At 45.3% G+C, this 18900-nt stretch overlaps 1 protein-coding gene across 3 annotated transcripts in view; it reads right to left on the bottom strand.

Moving 5' to 3' along the window:
- The window catches only part of CASS4 (Cas scaffold protein family member 4), a 38758-nt gene that overhangs the window by 19336 nt on the left and 522 nt on the right, over positions 1 to 18900 (bottom strand). The window contains exon 1 of one of the 3 annotated variants that reach the window (XM_070486161.1): positions 11229 to 11349. The exons of 1 other annotated variant lie outside the window; for it this stretch is intronic. In XM_070486161.1, the coding sequence (XP_070342262.1) occupies positions 11229 to 11246 (18 nt within the window). In that variant the 5' untranslated portion in view covers positions 11247 to 11349. Of the gene's footprint in view, positions 1 to 10775; positions 10915 to 11228; positions 11350 to 18900 lie in introns of those variants that run through there. One more of the 3 variants, XM_044748564.2, reaches the window with a different exon arrangement.

Genomic DNA, 18900 nt, shown 5'->3' with positions numbered 1-18900 from the left:
GAGAGCGTGACCAGCTTTTGCACATGAAACTTTTCTTTTACTACAAAAGCAATAAAAGTTCATTCAAGAAAGAATACAAATAAGGATAAACAATAGAAGAAATAAAAAATTCCCACAGTGCCACCGACCACAGGTTGCCACCATTGTCCCTTAGGTTTGTGTCTTTCCAGACCTTTTCTCGTGCATATTTTTTCATACACCCACCTAGAGCCATGGTTATGTTTTTAAAACTTAACGGGATCATATGCTACATACAGTTTTATAACCTGCATTGTTTTCACTTAAAAACAGATTGTGAACATCTTTCTGTGTCAACAAACAATTTTCAGTATCCTTTTAAATACCACCATGATTTTCCATTGTATGGATGAACCACATTTGTCCTTCCTGGTCTGGGGACATTTTAGCTAATTCCAGTTTTTAGCTGTTACAAACAATGCTGAAATGATCATCTTCGTAGATAAGTATCTGCAGCTCGTCTTGTTTATTTCCCTCGATAAATTTCCAGGTGGGAAGTTGGTGGGGGAAGTCCTTAGGGCTCTTCCTTCTGCGCTGTTCAGGGCCCTTCAGCACGGTCTGACTCATTTCTGCGTCCACCCACGGGAATGAGCATGCCCTTTTCCTTGCACTCTGACCTACCCTGTTTAGCTCTTTGTTGGATGGCACATTTTCTTTTGAAATCTTTGTCAAGGAAGCTTGAAGCGTCTTTTAACACGTTCTTGCAAACACTCACTCCTCAAAACTACAGACCCGGCTGCAGCCTTCATGCCGCTCTGAGTGGATAATTCACACGCGCCTTGGGAAGGGTGTCACCTCCTTGCTGCGCTCCACTGTTAACTCATCTTTAAAAGAAGGAAAATGGTCCCGAAGAGTAACAGGCATGCGTGTGGTGAGGGCCATTGCTGCCTGTAGAGGTTTCCTCTCTCACCCATGGTGAACCCCAAATCCTCAGCTGAGCGGGGTGGCATGAAGTCTCAGTCGTCTGAGTGAGATTATGAGATTAAGTTGAGAAGCAGACTTGGAGCTAATTCAGAACATGGACTGTCTCTCCGTGTCAGGCATGCTTAAAGTGTCCCATTGGGTAAGCCATTTGTTCCTTCACAAACTCAGCCAACGCTTACTGAGTGTGCACAGCACTGTTCCCAGTGCTTGAGTTGTCAAGAACATGATTTTTGATCATGTCACTCCCCACTCTATGACCTCTCGATGTTTCCCCAGTACCCTTGAGATGAAGCCCTAACTCTGCCCAAACCTTCATGGCGCTGTGTAATTCTGCTCCTGCCCACGTTTCTGGCCTCATGGTATCACTTCCTCACCAGTCCGCATGAGTGTCACCCTTACTGGGGGGCTCGAGTCCTTCGCAATGCAGTTCCCTCTACCCAAACCAGTCAGCAGATTCTCAGCCAGTGAATCCCACTCATCCTTCCAGACTCATCTTAAATGTTTCTTCCTCGGAAAAGGACTCCGACACCCAGGCTAAATTCGTTCTTCCCATTTTTCTGCTGAACACCTTTTCTTGTCAGCCCTTATGACACTTGTATGTACAGTAATTCACTCTTATCTGTGGTTTTGCTTTCTGAGGTTTCAGTTACCCACGGGCAACTGTGGTCTGAAAATACTAAATGGAAAATTCCAGAAGTAAACAATTACTAAGTGTTAAATTGCGAGCTGTTCTGAGTAGTGTGATGAAATCTCACACCATCCTGCTCCCTCCCGCCCAGGATGCGAATCATCCCTTTGTCCAGTGGATCCACGCAGTGGCCACCACCAGCCCGTTAGTAATTGGTAGCCTTGGTTGTCAGATGACTGTTGCAGTATCACTGTGTTCATGCTCAAGTAACCCTTCTTTTACTTAATAATGACCCCAAAGCACAAGAGTAGTGATGCTGTCAATTCAGATATGCGAAAGAGAAGTTATTGTCGTTAATCTCTTACTGTGCCTAATTTAGAAATTAAACTTTCTCATTAGTATGTATATATATAGGAAAAACACGGTATTTATATGGTTTGGTACCATCTGTGGTTTCAGGCATCCACAGGGGGTTGGAACACATCCCCGCAGATCAGTGGGGACGACTGTAATTCATCAGGTGGGCAATTACGTATTCTGCATCTGTTTCCCTGCTAGAGTGTAAGTCCCAGGAGAGCAAGGCTGCACCCTCCTCGCTCTCACCACATCTCAAGCTCCCAGCACACAGGAGGTGCTGTGTGGTGAGTTAATGGGTGGATAAGGATGAGTAATGTGATGCCCCCATGTCCAAGTCTTTGGGAGGTAAAGAGACACACAGCACCAAGATGAAAGCTCCCATTTGTGTTTAGATCAGGTCAGAAGGAAGCTCTCTTTGGCCGTCTGCCCACCCATTCCCTTCAGGAAGAAGGACCACTGAGACATCCGGAAGATGGACCTCAAGCCCTGGCTAGCCTGCGCACCCCATTACTGTCCCTTGACTGTGTTGTGAGCAGGTTCCACGTGAATGTGGGTGCTTGGCTTGGAGGATACAGCAGAGATGAAGCGTTTAGTGGGAATAGGGTTTTAGAGTCTTAGAAAGAGTATCGATTAAAGGTCAAGACTTTGTGAAGTTACATGCTACTTTGTAGATTTTCTTTTCTTTTCTTTCCTTTTTTTGGAGAGGAAGATTGTCTCTGAGCTAACATCTGTGCCAATCTTCCTCTATTTTGTATGAGGGATGCTGCCACAGCAGGGCTTGATGAGCAGTGTGTGGGTCCATGCCCGGGCCAAAACAGAGCATGCAAACCAGCTGATCCCTGTAGATTTTCTTTTCCAGTTAAAGTTTCTGGCAAATAATTTCTGTTCAGTAGGAAAAGATAACTTGAAACGTTACAGTTTATTACTTTGTCAAACTTTAACTAGATCTGTATCTAGCCCTGAAATCCTATCCTCATATTCCTTTATTAAATTGCCTAGAAATACCTAGATCTTCAAATGCCCCTTGAGCTGGTCTTAACATTTTTCTGGTTCCCCCATTAATTAATCAGTTTACTAAAATCTTTGACACAAGTTCATTTTCTATTTGCACAAGAATCACGATCTTACTTTTGAAAATTATGTTTTGTCCACACTCGGAAGAAAAGGGAAAATAAAAACAATCTCTAGACGGTCATCATGAAGTGCATTTAAAACAGTCTTAAAAGAAAAAGCCCAACATCTGAAATGTGCTTGCAGTTGTCTAAAAATAAGAATGTGTGTATGTTCAGACAGAGCAGTTGTTATAGTACGGCAGCTGCGCTGGGGTGTCCAGATTGGCATCAGCTTGGCTGGTGGATTCGCCTGTGGTGAAAGGCAGGGATGTTTCTCCAGAGAACAATGGGCTAGTATGATCATCCACCCTATTGGGCATCCACAGCTGTCCAAGAGGGAAAACGACAGTCTTATTCTGGAGACATGGTTTACGTTGTCCTTCTAGCCTTCAGTCTCCGTTGCAACAGCCCCCACCTTCCAAGGGTGTAAATTCCCAGAAAAGGAAAACTCTCAATATGTTGCTGTTACACGATTCCCTTCAGTATGGTATTTCATTGTAATCGGCGGGGGTGTCTCTGGACATTTCGTGCAATCAACTAATGTCTCAGAGTTTTGTTTTGTTTTGGTTTTTTAAGATTTTATTTTTCCTTTTTTCTCCCAAAGCCCCACTACGTAGTTGTGTATTTTTAGTTGTGGGTCCTTCCAGTTGTGGCACGTGGAATGTCACCCTAGCATGGCCCGACGAGCAGCGCCATGTCCGCGCCCAGGATCCCGAACCGGTGAAACCCTGACAGCCTAAGCGGAGCGCACGAACTCAACCACTCGGCCACGGGGCCGGCCCCTGTCTCAGAGTTTTAATAACAAAGACTATCAAAGTTTATGTCACAAAAGAAGAATTAAACACATGTGAGAAGTCTCGAGGAGTTCCTCACCTAGATGGGAGGGGAAACACTGAGATATTGAATGGGGGCCTATTTTGGGTTGGGTACAGTCATTATGTCACTTAATTCTCAGAAAGCTCAGAGGTAGGTTTTCTTATCCCCATTTTACAGATGAGGAAACTGAGGATCAGAGCGATCAAACGACTTGTTCAAGGTCACTTGGACTCCAACTGCTCTCCCCACATCCATTATTGCAGGGTTCCCCTTACAATCCTTTCCCTAGACACCAGCCAGAATGACACTTTATACACATAAATCAGATCATGTGAGCCTCTTCTTTAAAAACCTTCAATTGCTCAGAACCGCACTTAGAACAAAACCGAAACTCCCCCGATCGTGCTGCCCCGTGGACCTCCTGGCCCACCGCTCCTCCAGCTGCAGGGTTGTCTTACTTTTCTTGATGCACTAAGCTTGCTCCCACCTCAGGACCTTCGTCCTTGCTATTCTCTGCCCAGAACACTCTTCTGCCAGATCTTTGCAAGAGTGGCTCCTTCTCCTTCAGATCTCAGCTCACACGTCATCTCCTACATAGGCTGTCTCTGACCAGTCATGCAAGGCTAGGCTCCTGCTCCACATCCACGCAGGACTTGGAGATGATCATCCTCCAGGCGGGATGAAGAAAGAATCCAGTCTGGGCGAGCCAGACCTTTATGGACAGGCAGGCAGCGCGGGGAGAACAAGCGGCAGCAGCAGCAGCAAACATTCATTGTGCGCCTATGTTCCTGGCACTGTGCTAAGCTCTTTATAGGTAACAGATGGAAACAATTGACAGGCCACTGCAAAGGATCCTAATAACAACTGCAATTGTCGCCGAGGCCACTCACAAGGCATTTTTTAATAGGGTGTTAATTTGGAAATGTTTGTGTAGATACTGAAGAGATGCAGGAGGATGTAGGTTTTTATTTTTATTCCCTGTGGGCACACAGGCAGTTAGATTCCGGGTACGAGGGAAGTAATCTTCTTAACCAGTTGCCGAAAAGGGCGTTTCCGCCAAATGCCCATCTTTGTACAACAGCTGGGAAAGGGGAAAGGAAAATGAATAAGCATTTGAAAGGAAGAAAGGGAAGGAGCTTTGGGGAAACAAAAGCAAAGAATAAGCTCCCTTGTTCTCACAGTGATGCTCGCCTCTCTGGGGAGACCGTCACACAAGGCCAGGTGCAATGTGCTCGTCTATGTTGAATCAGCAATGAGCCACGGGAGTGATGAGCTACAACTGGGGAAATGTGGGATGCTGTTCACTTGCCAAGATTGTATGGAGCATCTGCTGTATGGGCGGTGCTCTGCTGGAGATACAGCCGTGAACAAAACAGCTCCCGATCTCACGCCCATGTCCGTTCTAGTGGAGGAGGCAAACTCCAATCAAATCAGAAGTAAACATAGGGTTTCTGCTTCTCTTAAGTGCAAAGAAGGAAATACAGGAAGTTGTGAGAAACTATGAGTGCAGTTGCAATGTGGTGATGGACGAGGCTTGGGGAAAGTTCCCCTGAGGAACGGGCCCTGGAAGCTGTGACCTGGGGGTGAGTCGGAGTTAGTCAGATCAAGAGTGGAGGACAGATCATCCAGGCAGAGGAAGAGAAATATGTGAGGACCAGAGGGAGGCTGGGAGGGGGTGAGTGTGTGTGTGTGTGTGAAGCGGGTGGTGTGTTGGAGGAACTGAAAGATGACCAGACTGGCCAGAGAGAAGTAAACAAAGGGTTGGGGGCTTGAGTTCTGTAGTGGTTGCTGTTTATATCTGGTTGCTGGGGGGAAAAGGGGTTGGAGGGAGCCAGTGGGAAGCCAAAGAGGCCAACTGCCCAGTCAAAGTGGGAGATGCCCATGGCTCAGGCAAGGGTGGAGGCTGGACTGCGGGTAGCCGTACAGAGGAGTTGGTGAAGCATTGCATGCACTTTGAGGTGAAACCTGAAGGAAAGGCAGGATTATAATTGCCAGAGAAAGGCAGAGGGACACACTATGGACCAGGGAAACTAAGAGGCAGAGGGAGGGAATTGGTCCTGATACTTCTGTCTCCTGCAGTGGCATCAAGAGCCATCAGCAGCAGCGACAGTTCTGAGCAGAACCAGGTTAGATGAGCCTGTAGGAACGCCACCTGCAGAAGCTGCAGCTTTATGCCTCTTTGTCCTTCCTGTAACCGGGATGGTAAGCCCCTCTCCAGACCAGGAGGGCAGGCCCAGCTCTGCAGTGGCTGCACCCGTGCTGGCCCGCCGAGGGCTCAGCTTGCCTTTCTGCTTTACTTCCCATTTTTATTTTCTGCAGTTCACTTGAAAGAGCAAAGCTGCAGGAATCAGAGTGGTAGAGTTGGGTGGGGGCCTTGGATGTCATCTGCTCTGTTGTCCTCATGTTAGAACTTTGTGGTGCCTGAGACTAGCAGAGGTTAAGCGACCTGACCAAAGGCACACAGCAGCAGGCAGTAGGGTGGGAATTCAAACTGGAGTCTGTCTGACTCTGAAGCCTGTTATTGCTAATTCACTGCACAGCCTCCCCAAGGTCAGGTCACTCTCCTACTCTAATCTGCTAAAGTCTAAATGCACATAAATTTAGAAGGAGACGGTTTAAGGACGTGTATAGGCAGGGGCAGCAATCTCAGACAATTATAGGAGCTGGGCAAGAGATGTAGATAAGTGAGGCAGGCCAGGTGTAAGACATTTGGGAGTGGTGGAGACTGTGGCATGCTCAGACAGATTTTAAAATATAACTACTTGGGCCAAGTGAAGTACTCTGCTGCTGAGTCCAGCCCACTGCTGGGGTCTTAGAGGCCCTGCCCTGGTTTCCTTTGTGAACCAAAAGTTAGTAGGCAGGGGTACGGAGCACTTCTGCCCAACACAGGACTCCTCTAACAGGCAATCTTTGCTCTGAAGACCCCCGTTATTTTTTGTCCAAGACTGTGTGGAGGCTGCTTGCAATCTGAGGTCTCTCTTCCCTCTCCTGCTTGCTTCCCTCTTTCCCTTCACAGGAGTCAGATCCACGTCGTAGCCCAATCCTTCTTCCTCCTTTCACAAGTGCTCTCCCACCCCCTAAAGTCTTGGACTCCTAAAATTAAAATGTTAGTGGCCAGGGGATAGGAGAATCCTGAAATGGTTTCCATCAAACTAGCCAGAAGATCACCATTTCCCCGGGAAGGTAAATCAGACCACGAGGTCACCAGCAGGAAGCAGCAAAGAAATAAGTGCCCCCAAACAATGACAGAGACCGTCAACGTGGAAGAGACCCTGAGCCCGACGTCACAGAACTTCGTTGTTAACAAGATGGGCATTTTTCTTCCACTGAAATCCTTCTTTGAAAAACGTCCGTGTTATCCTTTTAGCTTCCTTTTCACAGACTCCATGACTTACTTCCAAGAATTCTTAGTTTTAGGGGCAGGTGGCGGAATGGGTCATAGCTCCCCTCTGAGGGCCTTGAGACAGTACTTAGTTATATACAAGCCAGTTTTTTTTTAAAAAACACACACTGTAAATATGTCAGATCCTTTGACATATGAGAAATGTGAACCCCTGAAGTTCATGAAGGATTCAGTCGATGTAGGAGCTTTTACTCTGAGATCAGTGAAACAGCCTCTTACATCTCTTTATGAGGCAGCTGAACCCAGACTCAGAACATCGGGAGAAGGTGCAGAACGGAGAAAGCTCTTTGATCGTCTTTTAAGACAACCGTCTCCCCTCAAATGGACTTGGGAGCATTTCATGTTATGTAAATACGTAGATAGGCTCGGGGAGATCAAAGAGAGAGAATGGTCCTCTCTGTTGGCTTGTGAACGTTTATTTCCCATCATATTTTAAAGCACATTATGTTAAGGAAAAAAAAGAGCCAGAAAGAAACGTTTCTCAGAACATAAGAAAAATCCCCTCACCACCTCCATTTTCCCACCCGCATTCTCCAAAAAGGGAAGAAAGACAGAGGAAGCAGGATAACTCAGAGGAAGAAACGCAGTATCTGCATGACATTCCTTTTGTGAGAGATTTTGATGGTAATAACACTCTATGAGGTAACCTCCAGAAAGATGAGGAGAGAAGAAATGTTTGTAAGGAGTCACAGCAAAGACGATCTGGGGAGGCTCCCCACTCCACAGACCCCCCATAACCACGCAGACTTCCTCTTACACATTGTGTGTGTTGGCGAATATTATTCTCCTATAATTAATCAAAGAGGCGAAAAAGCCTCTTCAATCTTCTGGATGCATATGAGTCAGGCACATGCTAATTTTGTTGTTTACTGTTTAGTCGATGCCTCATTAATAAGAATAGCTCACAATTTTTCACTGCTGTGCCAGGCCCGGTGATTAGTAATTAGCACTGATTATCTCACTTGGTGTTCACAACCCCATGAAGAAGGTATTGTTACTATGTCCCATTTAAGAGATGAGAAAGCTGAGGCACAGAGAAGGTGAGTAAGTAGCTTAAGGTAGCTCAGTGAACAAGGAACAGAGCCAAGATGGGAACACAGGCAGTTTGGTCTCCAGAGTTGGCCCTTTCAGCCTACAAATCATAGGGCTTAGCCACAGACTCCTTCACACGATGGCATGTGCATTTTGACAGATGAATGGATGACAAAGTGTGCCTCTGGAGGGAGAGATGCTAAGCTGATAAAAACATTTAATTCAGACGCGTTAAGTTGTCTAGTTATATACCAGAATTAGATTGTGCACCAGGAATTCAGGAATTAGCTTAAATGTAATTACTGGTAAATAAGGATACATTTATATAACAGAATACTATACAGCCATTAAAAAGAACGAGGTGGAGTTTATATGGGCTGAAATGGAACAACCTCCAAAACAGAGTATTAAATTCTAAACATGAGCAAGAGGAGATGATGTGTCCCTGTTTTTGCTTTTGCGAGTGCAGCATCTTTCTGGAAGATTACTAAGTCATTGGGGCTCCTGCTCCGGCCAGGGGGACCAGAGCCCAGGGAATTGTAGAGATTTGACATCAAAGGAAAACATGCTTTCAGTCCATGTGCACTGGAACAGTTTGAATCCTTTAAACCATGTATACGTGTTTTGCTTTTCCAATACAAAAATCTCATTTTTAAAAAGGGCTCTGTTCTGTTGGAAGAAAAGGACTTCTGTGCTGCGGGACTTGAGCTCCTGCTTGTCATGATCACTCAAGCCCGTTCTACTCCGGGATTTGATAGAAGGGCGGGCACCTTGACTCCCAGTCCATCTGAATCTTGGCTGAGAGCAGTGTGCCACACCAAGGTGTCTTGCATCTGGGGCAACCCTTCCTGCACTTCCGGGACAACCCCCTCCATCGCTGCAGCTCATACTGCCCGGTCTTCAGAGGACCTATGCCATTCACAGCACGGAAGATGCTGGAAAGTGCTTGAGCAGTTTTTGAGAACCAGAGGATTTTGTGTGTGTTTCTTTCTCCCCAGCTCCTTGAAAGCAGGGCTGCAGCATGAAGGCACAGAGAGAAGGCAACAAAGGCCTGCTGCTTAAATTAAACGGGGGGCCAACTGCAGGTGCATTAAGAATCAAGGACTTTGAGGCCGGAAGCAGCTTTAATGGTGTTGCTGGCTTGGCCCGGGGCAAGTTAGAGAGGCATTCCTTGAGTCTCCAGGCAGTTGGGGGACGCTTGCTGACCTGCCCATCACCCTGGCCCCCTCGCCCCGCTGTGGCCCTGCAGAATGATTTGGGTCCTGTGCACAAACACTCAGACCAGACGGGAGGGTGGACGTGCTACCAACAGCAAAAACGAGGATGAGCAGTCACCAGACACCATAGCTGCGTAATCTGTGCTGCGTGCGTGTAACCTTGGGGGAGGCACTGAGAACACCATTGCCACTTTCCCTCCTCGTGAGGTTGTATCGTGAGGTCGGCAGTCGAGATGGGAACCCCAGACAACCAGCTCACCTCCTCTTTCTCTTCTCTCCTCATCTATCACTCGTTTTTTCTCTCTTTCCCGCCCTCATTTTCCGGTCTTCCCTTCATCCCTTCTTCTTCTCTCCTCTTTAATCATCTCCCTTTGAAATAGTGGTCCAAGAAGGCAGCTGTTACCTTAACTTTTATTTTCCCTCCTGAATTTCGGTGGCTTTCCATAGCAACATTTATATTGAAAGAAGAATTCCACAAGTTACAGGGAACTGAGAGTCACTTACAAAACGGTATACTTCATAACCAGAGGTGGCCTGAGATTTGCAATGATGCTAAATTATTTCCCTTTGATTTGTCCTGCCTAATGTGACGAGAGAATCAGCTCATGGTACTGTGGAACTTGAGACGGCTCTGCTTCGATAATCTGCATTTCTTTCTCAGACATATTTAGAATTTGTTTAATGAGGTGACAGCTAAGTCATTTCTTGCCTCATCCGACAACATAAAGAAGGGTTGTTTCTCTTGGAGCCGTTTTTTAAAACTTAGCAAAGTAGTTAATTGAGAGACGTTGAAGGAAAACCGCTGTCTTTTTTGTGGTTTATGTTGCCAGATCAGCTAGAAAAATAACTGAGCTTCTGCTTCAGCTCCCCTTTTGAAAAAGTTGAAAAGTTCTTGAATGAAAGGCTCCAGCACGTACAGAAAAGGATTGGAAGTCACTTAACTGAAAGTGAAAGCCTGAAACTCCCTTTTCCCAATTTCTTTGATATTTAAAGTAACATTTAAGCTTTTAAAAAAAAACCTTAACTGCATAGAATATAATTTTTTAAACAAAATATAAATTCTCTCTTTTTCGTTTCAAAACCAGGGACAGAAAACAGCTTTCAATTGTTTCCACCACTGTGCTAGTTACTTGCGAGACATGACTACCTCCTTCATTAACTTAGGGGGAAAAATGGGAGATAACCCCTTCACACAGTGAACTCTGAGTCCCAAGCAATCAAACAGTCCCAAGAAACGGATGTCAGCAGAGAGAAACTCAGATACTCACATTCATGCTTCAAAGAAATTATTTTTAAAGGTGATTATTCCACATCCTGGAAAACCCCGGCAGAAATGGCCTCGGAAGGGAAGTCCTTCTGTAGCCGTTTGTGCGGGGATGTCAGGACATTCGCCGTCTAAAACACTTGTGCCTGAGCAGGGCTCTTTCTGCAGCTGTCTGGCCAGGCGATCTGGGTCGAAACCGACAGCCGTGGGAAAGGACCGGGGGACCAGTTACATAACACATTCTCTCCACATTCCCGTGGGCCCCTCCCATCCGTTTGATGCAAATAGCCATTGTGGCGGGTCTATCTATAGGCACTGGGGACAAAGAAGTGAATAAACCTAGTGAACTTGGAAATGAGAGAAAAAGAGAAACTTAAATAAAAGAGTGATTCCTTGTTTTCCTGCCACCTCTAAAAACGACGCTGGATGACGGTGTATTCTGTGAGCAAGCACAAACCTTAACTGATTTCTCCATGATAGCATTGAATTCGGATCGCCCCGGCTTTGAATTCTTCCTGATGGTTTGGGTGACAGAGTCACTCCTTACAGGGACTTCTGTAGCCGCAGAAGTACTGCCTACTAGAGACTTTGAGGAAGAGGTTGTGGCCAGAGAAAAATTCCAGAACCACCCAATGGAAATGAAACATTTTTCTTCCTGGAGGTCGGAATACTGTGGTTTTCCAATAGGTTTGGGTCTTGACCAGATCAAGTTGTTGGAATATACTTCCTCTATTCTTGCTAAAATGCGCTTTTAGAGCTTCATTGATTCACAGTTATCTATTCAGCACCTACTGTACGTCTCACGCTGAGGTGAACCAGTTCCTCTAGTTCAAGCCCAGGATTGAAACGATGCAACAGTAAAGAGATTCCAGGCCTAGTAATTGATTTTTTGGGATGTGACCCAAGACTGGTCCCTGTTACACCAAACTCTATTCCAGCCTATTTATTCATAGCCTTGTCCCCAACCCCCCCCCGCCTCCGCATTCACTCCTTGCTAGCCAAGTCCCTGAGTTAGGAAGATATTTGGTTTGGGAAAAAGAGGATTTGGGAGCAATGTTATGCCAAGGGAGGTGGCTGAGGATTCCGCCCTCACTCGTGAGAAACGCCTGGAAGGGGGAGGGCAGGTAACAGAACTTGGGCCTCTGTATCCTCATCTGGAAGGACGGTCGCTGTGCAGGGTCCATACAGCTGCAACACCCTGCATTTTGCAAGGCTTCTTTTCTTACTCTTATCTCCTACTTCATGAAAGCCCTCCGAGGGATTAAAGAAAACAACAGGGAGGTTCTTTTCCATTCTCATTTCTTTTCCCTGCCTTCCTTCTTTCTTTCTTTGAAGGGGAAAGGGGAGGAGAAAGGACACGGAGACGAACAAAGGCGTTTTGTGTTGATCGGTCATAATCGATTATACCAACTCCAGCTAGGAGAAAGCTTTGTCTACGACTGTGTTTCTTAAACTTCATGTGTCTGTTAAGTGCATGCTTCCTGTCATATCCATGTGCTGTCTACTTTTTTACAAAAAGTAAAATATGAACATTCTCCCTAAGCAATATTACCTATGAAATTACAAGTTTGATGAGCTAGTTTTAGTTTTTTCTAATGCACATTAAAATACATAACTAATGTAAAAAAAATGTTCTGTGTACCACATCTAAAATCATCTTGGACGCTGGAGGTCAAGGTGCCTGCAGGGTGTGACTTTTCCGTTTGATTGATCAGGAAGAATTCAAAGCTGGCCCGAGTAGTTTAATGGATCACAGAGAAAGGAGTGAAAGTTCATGCTCGTTCACCTAATTCTCCATTTTCCCAGGGTCATTTTTAGGGGTGTAAGAAAGCAAACAGCCATTTGTCATTTAACCTTTTCTTCTCTCATTCTGTGGCGTGAATTTATTCCAGTTCACTAGGTGTACTCGTTTTGTTGTCACTAACGAGCTGTAGATACACCCATCGAAGCCTTAGTTGGGGGACCACATGGAAGGTTAGAGAGAATGTGTGTGTAACTGGCCCTGTTGGTTTCCTGACGGTCGTTGATCCCCTCACTTTGGGGAACATCCGGGTAGGAGAGAAGCTACTTGAAGTGCTGGCTATTAGTAACTGACTCTCGTGCCCTCTCAACTGTGGGGCAAGTTTAAACTCTGACCTGAGGCGAACATCCCACAAAGCCCTTTTTACTTTGTTAACCAGATGGCAGACAACTCCAAGGGAGAGGGACCTTACTGCTTTCTTACTGCATTTCTTTTCTTCCCCTCAAATGACAGACTGCCAGTAACACATGTGTAACAAACAAAAGCTGCTCTTGTTTCTAAGGAGAAGCAACCGTTCAAAGAAGAAGAGTAATACACCCACTGACTTATAAACTCAAGGAGAAATTCTCTCTGGAATGAGTGGCCGGATGAGCAGCCCAGACCTGCCTCTGAAGAACTTTTCAGTGGTGTCCATCCTTTTCCCAGAGGAGTTTTAGGAGGCCGCGAAGCCTTTATGCAGAGAGCCAGGAGATGCTGCCCCAGGCACAGGAGGACACCCTGTATTCTGGCATTAACTCTGTTCTCACGATGTTTACACAAGAGGCCTCTTCTATTCTAACAAACAAATGGTTCATGAGCAATACCTTTGGAAACGGGTTCCTAAAATACTTATTTCCCCTTTTTGCAACTCATGTTGGAGTATTCGAATATCACTCAGGGCATCATTTTTTACCAGCCTCCCACCTTCCTCCTTTGAAGTTATTTCCCCTCCAGGCACTTGTCATTTCCTCCCTTAGTCATCACAGTTCCAAAGTGACCACTGTGTGTCTCTCTGGCTGCTTCCCCATTCCATTATCATGCAGGCCACTTTCCTTTGAATAGCCTTTGTAGCAGACTTTTTCAACTTTCGGGGTGCTAGTGGTGTTTTGTTTAGCTTTTTTTTTTTTTTGTTTTACAAAAGTGAGCTCTATAGGAAATAAAATGCTAAGAGAATAAAGGTTATTTAACAGGGAAAAAATAATATAATGTAATGGATTTTTTATTAACTATAATGACAATGTATTAAATACTGAGAAAAGAGACTAGACACGTTTGTCCTTCGTGGCATTTAGAACAGTGCCTGGCACATCAGTAGGCACTCAGTATTTGCTGAATGAATGAAAGGTATGCTGTCTCAAGAGAAAATGGAAATAAAGTTTGTGGAAAACAAACGTCAGTTTCTAAAAAAAGGTATATAGCACATGCAGTTCAAGGAAAGCTATCTACACTTTTATTTACTATTGTTTTTTGCTCACATCCCTTGACAGTCTCAGACATCAAAAGTTTTAGTTTTTTCAAAAGACAGAGCAAACGATTCTTCTGGCGTCCATTGGGAAGAACACAGCACCATCCAAGATGGAAAACGAAGCCACCTGCACTTGTCTCCTAATTCCTCTTCCTGCTTCTGCTCTTTCCTACTGAAAGTTCATTTGTTGCACAGCAGCCTGAGTGATCTCTTAAGAACATAGATCGGATCGTGTCATCTCCGGCTTCACTCAGCCAGTGGCTTCCTTTGCAATTAGAATGCACTTCACACTTCTCCCAGGGCTAGCGAGGCCCTGTGTGAACAGGACCCTGCTGACCCCTCAGATCTCATTTCTGACCACTCTCTCCCCTTCTTTACTCTGCTCCAACCATTCTAACCTTTTTACGGATACCCACCATGCTGAATTCATTCCTACCGCAAGACCTCTGCATTTTCTGTTCCCTCGGCCTGGAATGCTTTTCCCATCATTCAGGTTTCCTGAGAGGCCCTTATCCGCCCATCACCTCTATCAGATCACCGGGTTTCACTTTCCTCATGGCACTTATCACCACCTGAAATATTGTGTCCGTTACTCGCTTACTGACTTTCTGACCCCACTGGAAGTTCAGCTCCGTCTTGATCACTCAAACCCCCAGAGCCGACTAACTATGTATTGAGTGAATGGCTAAACGATGGACAGTAAGTTGTGTTTTCAAGCCGGGTGTCGTTTCTGGGCTGTTTTGCCTTGTGAGGTGGGTGAAAGGATGACGTTGCTGGGCAAGGTCGGAGGGAAGCCATAGGTCCTTGTGACCTTGACTTCAATTGCAAAGGCTTAGATCTAACGCAACACTGACCACGTGAGAAGGAGGGGCTGGTTCTTAAGAGTTGGCCGAGTGGTGGGTCAGGGTGGGGCCAGGTAGAGGTTAGAGACCTGAGAACCAGGGATGACCTCTGTTCCCAGACATCTGACAATGAGGAAGTGCCGCTCCCATCCTCAAGGCAGGACTGTATCGCGAGGGCTCCGTCTGCCCTCCCTGTACCCTCCCAATCACTCACACACACCACCGCAAAGCACGTACTGAGCACCCACTACGTGCAAGCACTGCTCTAGGAACTAGAGGCGAAGCATTGAATAAGAAAGTCCATGTCTGTCCCTCATGGAGCTGACTTTCTAGAGGAGAGACAGACGATGAACAAGGGCAAACAAACAGGAAAGACAATTTCAGATCTTGATAACTGAAGACAAGATAGACGATGAAAATGATGGGGGTAGGCATGGAAGGGGGCATGATTTAGATAGGATGGTCCAGAGAGGCCTCCAGATCTGGAGACGCTCGGGCAGAGGACCCAGGTGATCCAGCCACAGTGAGAGAGGAGCCATATAAGGCAGGGAACAGAGGGGGAGCAGGGGAAGGAGTTGAGGTGGGGGGCTAGTGGTAGTGGGATCAGGCAGGGCCTTGCAGGCCATGGTAAGTTCTCTGCACCTGACCCCGTGTGATCCCACTCACCCTTCTTCAACAAAGACTGAGTTAAAATGTCTGGCTTGCCATCTCAGAGCTGCTAAAGGTACAAGGAAAGCCTGAAATTGCTCCCCACTCACAAATCGAGTGACTCATTAACCCTCCTTCAAGTCCTGACATTGACCCCATTGAGACAAAGATGTCTGTGCACAAAGATGTTAATTTCAATATCACCTCTAATGGTGTACTCAGAAGTAAACACAATTTGCAGCAAATGGGACTGAATCATTAAAGTACACGTGGACTCTATTTTCATAAGTAAGGCACTTTTGAAACTATCAAAAATCCAAAACAAGAACTTACATATAATAAAATCACTTAAAATCTCCCTGTCTTTTAGGGGCCGGCCCCGTGGCTGAGTGGTTAAGTTCGCGCGCTCGGCTTCAGTGGCCCAGGGTTTTGCCAGTTCGGATCCTGGGCGCAGACATGGCACCGCTCGTCAGGCCATGCTGAGGTGGCGACCCACATGCCACAGCTAGAAGGACCCACAACTAAAAATACACAACTGTGTACCGGGGGCTTTGGGAGAAGAAGGAAAAATAAAAAATCTTTTAAAAAAAACATAGGCTCTTTAGGGAAAAAAAAAATCTCCTTGTCTTTTAGGCCTACTTTTCTAGCAGTTCTTGGATGGAGGTGAACGCGGAGTCAGTCTTCGAGAGTTCAGTAAGCCAATGAACACGACGTCAGAGTTACCACGTTCACCATGCATGATCATTTCAACCTTGGTTGCAATCGTACTGTTTGAGGCCAGCATTTCCTATCACTAACATCGTCATGTTTACTTTTCAGTTTTCTCTTTGTTTTTACAACGATTAGGGAAAACCTAGTCAAAGTCAGTCAATTCCACAAAATCTGCTCTGCCCAGAGGTGAAAGCTTTCCTGGTGGGGGTGCTGCTGGCCGGCTGGCGAGCCGCAACGCCAGGGAACAGCTAGAAAGGGCGGTCACTTTCACCGTTCAACGTACAGAGACCGACGTCAGGGCGTGAAGGGTGATCCGGGGCAGCCCTGAGTGAAAGTGACGGTTGCTTTAAGGTCCAATGCACCAAAGCTGAGGACCACTTCCATGGTATGACCCCTTAAAGCACTGTGTTGCCATTTAATAAAAAGCAATTAAACAACAATGTAGGCATTAACAATAACGAGGTAGATCAATGGTGCTCAAATGAATGAAACCGTGCTACGTACTGTTAAGTGTAAAAAGCAAGAAGCCCCACAGTTGTTCACTGACTGCTCCTAGTTGTCTAAAACCTTTAAAAAAGTCTATTATCTTATATTATCTTACATCGACAGTTCTGTAGGGCTACCCAAGAAATCGTGAACTGAGGCTGCCTCTGGACCAGGAGTCGAAGACGTGGGTCTTGTCCTGGTGCCGCCATTATTGAGTCGAGGAGCCTGTAGGAGTTGAGACGTCACTCATCTAAGACGTGGGTTGACAGACTATGGTCTGTGGACCAAACCCAGACAACCAATCCAAGAGTTAAGAATAATTTTATATTTTTAAAGCATGGCGAAAACAAAGGAGAATATGCCGCAGAGATCAATGGCGGCCTACAAAGCATAAAATACCACCTGGCTCTTTCTGAAGAGAGTTTGTTCCCCCTGGGCTAGGGGTCAGAACATAGGGAGCTGGTTAAGAGCCGAGGTTCTGGGCTCAGTCTGCTGGGTTGGTCTCCTGGCATTCCACTCGCTAGTGAATGACCTTGGCAAGTCGACGAAGCCTACTTTCCTCATCTGTCAAACGGGGATAAGAATAACGTCTCCACCTCACGGAGACGTCGTAAGGATGTAATGAGAAAAGGCAAGTCAAGCATTCAGGACCGGGCCTGGCAGATGGACAGTCAGGAAGTGTCAGCTGTAGTTCTCTGTACAACACTGATAATAGGACTTCAGGGGGAGGCTGGGAATATCAAATGTACGTTATATGCACACATACACGTCAATCACACATCGCAAAGTGCTATGGAAATTAGGCAGAATAAGTGGCACATAAATAAAAAGAAGTCTAGATCATAAAAAAAGTAGGATATTCAGAAAAAATGTCAATGGTATGAAAGAAACAAAAAGTAATGGATTGCTCTAGATTAAAGACGACAGAGACCTGACAAACAATGCAATGTGTGATTTTGGAAAGAATCCTGGGTTGGAAAAACAAACACACAAACAAATAACAAGAGCCAAAAAAGCTAGAAAGGATATTTTTGGAAAATGTGGATGTGGGCTGCATATTAGAATGACATTGTTAACTCAATGTTAAATTTCTAGGGTATGATAATGATACTGGAGTTGTGTAGGAGAATGTCCTTATTTTTAGCAGACATGAGTTGACATATTTAGGGGTGAAGTGTCATTATATCTGCAATTTATTTTCAAATGATTTAATAACAACAACAAAGTGTGTGTGTGTAAACATATACAAATAGATGCACACAAATGTGACAAAGTGCTAGGAATTGGTGAATCTAGGTAAAGAATATGTAGGGGTTTGCTGAATTATTTTTTTCCATTTTTCCAATGGTTTAAAAATTTTCAAAGTAAGTAGTCGGGTACAAAATTCTAGGGTAGTTAAGATATTTACACACAATCTATATAAGAGAAGACATCATGGGTTACTCAGCTATAAATTCCACTAGTGACACCTATTATTATTACTGCAATAATAAATAACATGTTTAATTCATATAAGCAGACTCCCCATTTAGTAATTATTTCATTTCCTTTTTTCTGTTCTACTTAGAATTTTAAAATGTGTAGCAAGATAACCCTGGAGCTTCATTTTGCTCGTGTCCTAGTAAATTGTTTTTGGTAGCTGTTTCAACTTTCTAAACAGTGAATCTTTTTGATTCGTATCACGGACTCGAGCTCCACTCACACATATCAACACAAAAGTCAAGGTGAAAATAGCGTGGGGAATGCCCACTGTGGACTCAGCGTGGGAGACCGAAGCCGAGGCCTGGGCCCTGCTCTTGGAAAGAAACACCGAATCAATCAGGACACCTGAGCGACACGAGTGTCTTCAGGATCCAGAGAAAGGAGAGGTCAGGGTGGGCCGAGGCAGAGACTTGCATCTTGCTTGAGAAATTTGTTAGAAGGTGAATGAGACAAAGGGATGGGTCCTGTTATCAACCACGTAAACTGGTTTCTGCTAGAAAGCAATTTTCATCCATCTCTGAATCAAACTGGTAAACGAGCTTTACAGCACATATATTTTCCACACTTCAACTTACATTAAACTTTCCCATCTCAAACTTCCATGTTACTAGTACTCATCCTTTGACTTCATTAGAAACTCAGAACTAAAATCGGTCACTGTGCTTAACCACGACAGGTTGCTACACCCCCTACCCGTTCAAACAGCCCCCATCAC

This window comes from Equus asinus, chromosome 15 (genome assembly GCF_041296235.1).
Source record: "Equus asinus isolate D_3611 breed Donkey chromosome 15, EquAss-T2T_v2, whole genome shotgun sequence".
Lineage (NCBI taxonomy): Eukaryota > Metazoa > Chordata > Mammalia > Perissodactyla > Equidae > Equus > Equus asinus.
The sequence above is the reverse complement of the archived record's forward strand: the minus strand, read 5'-3'. Positions and strand labels throughout refer to the sequence as shown.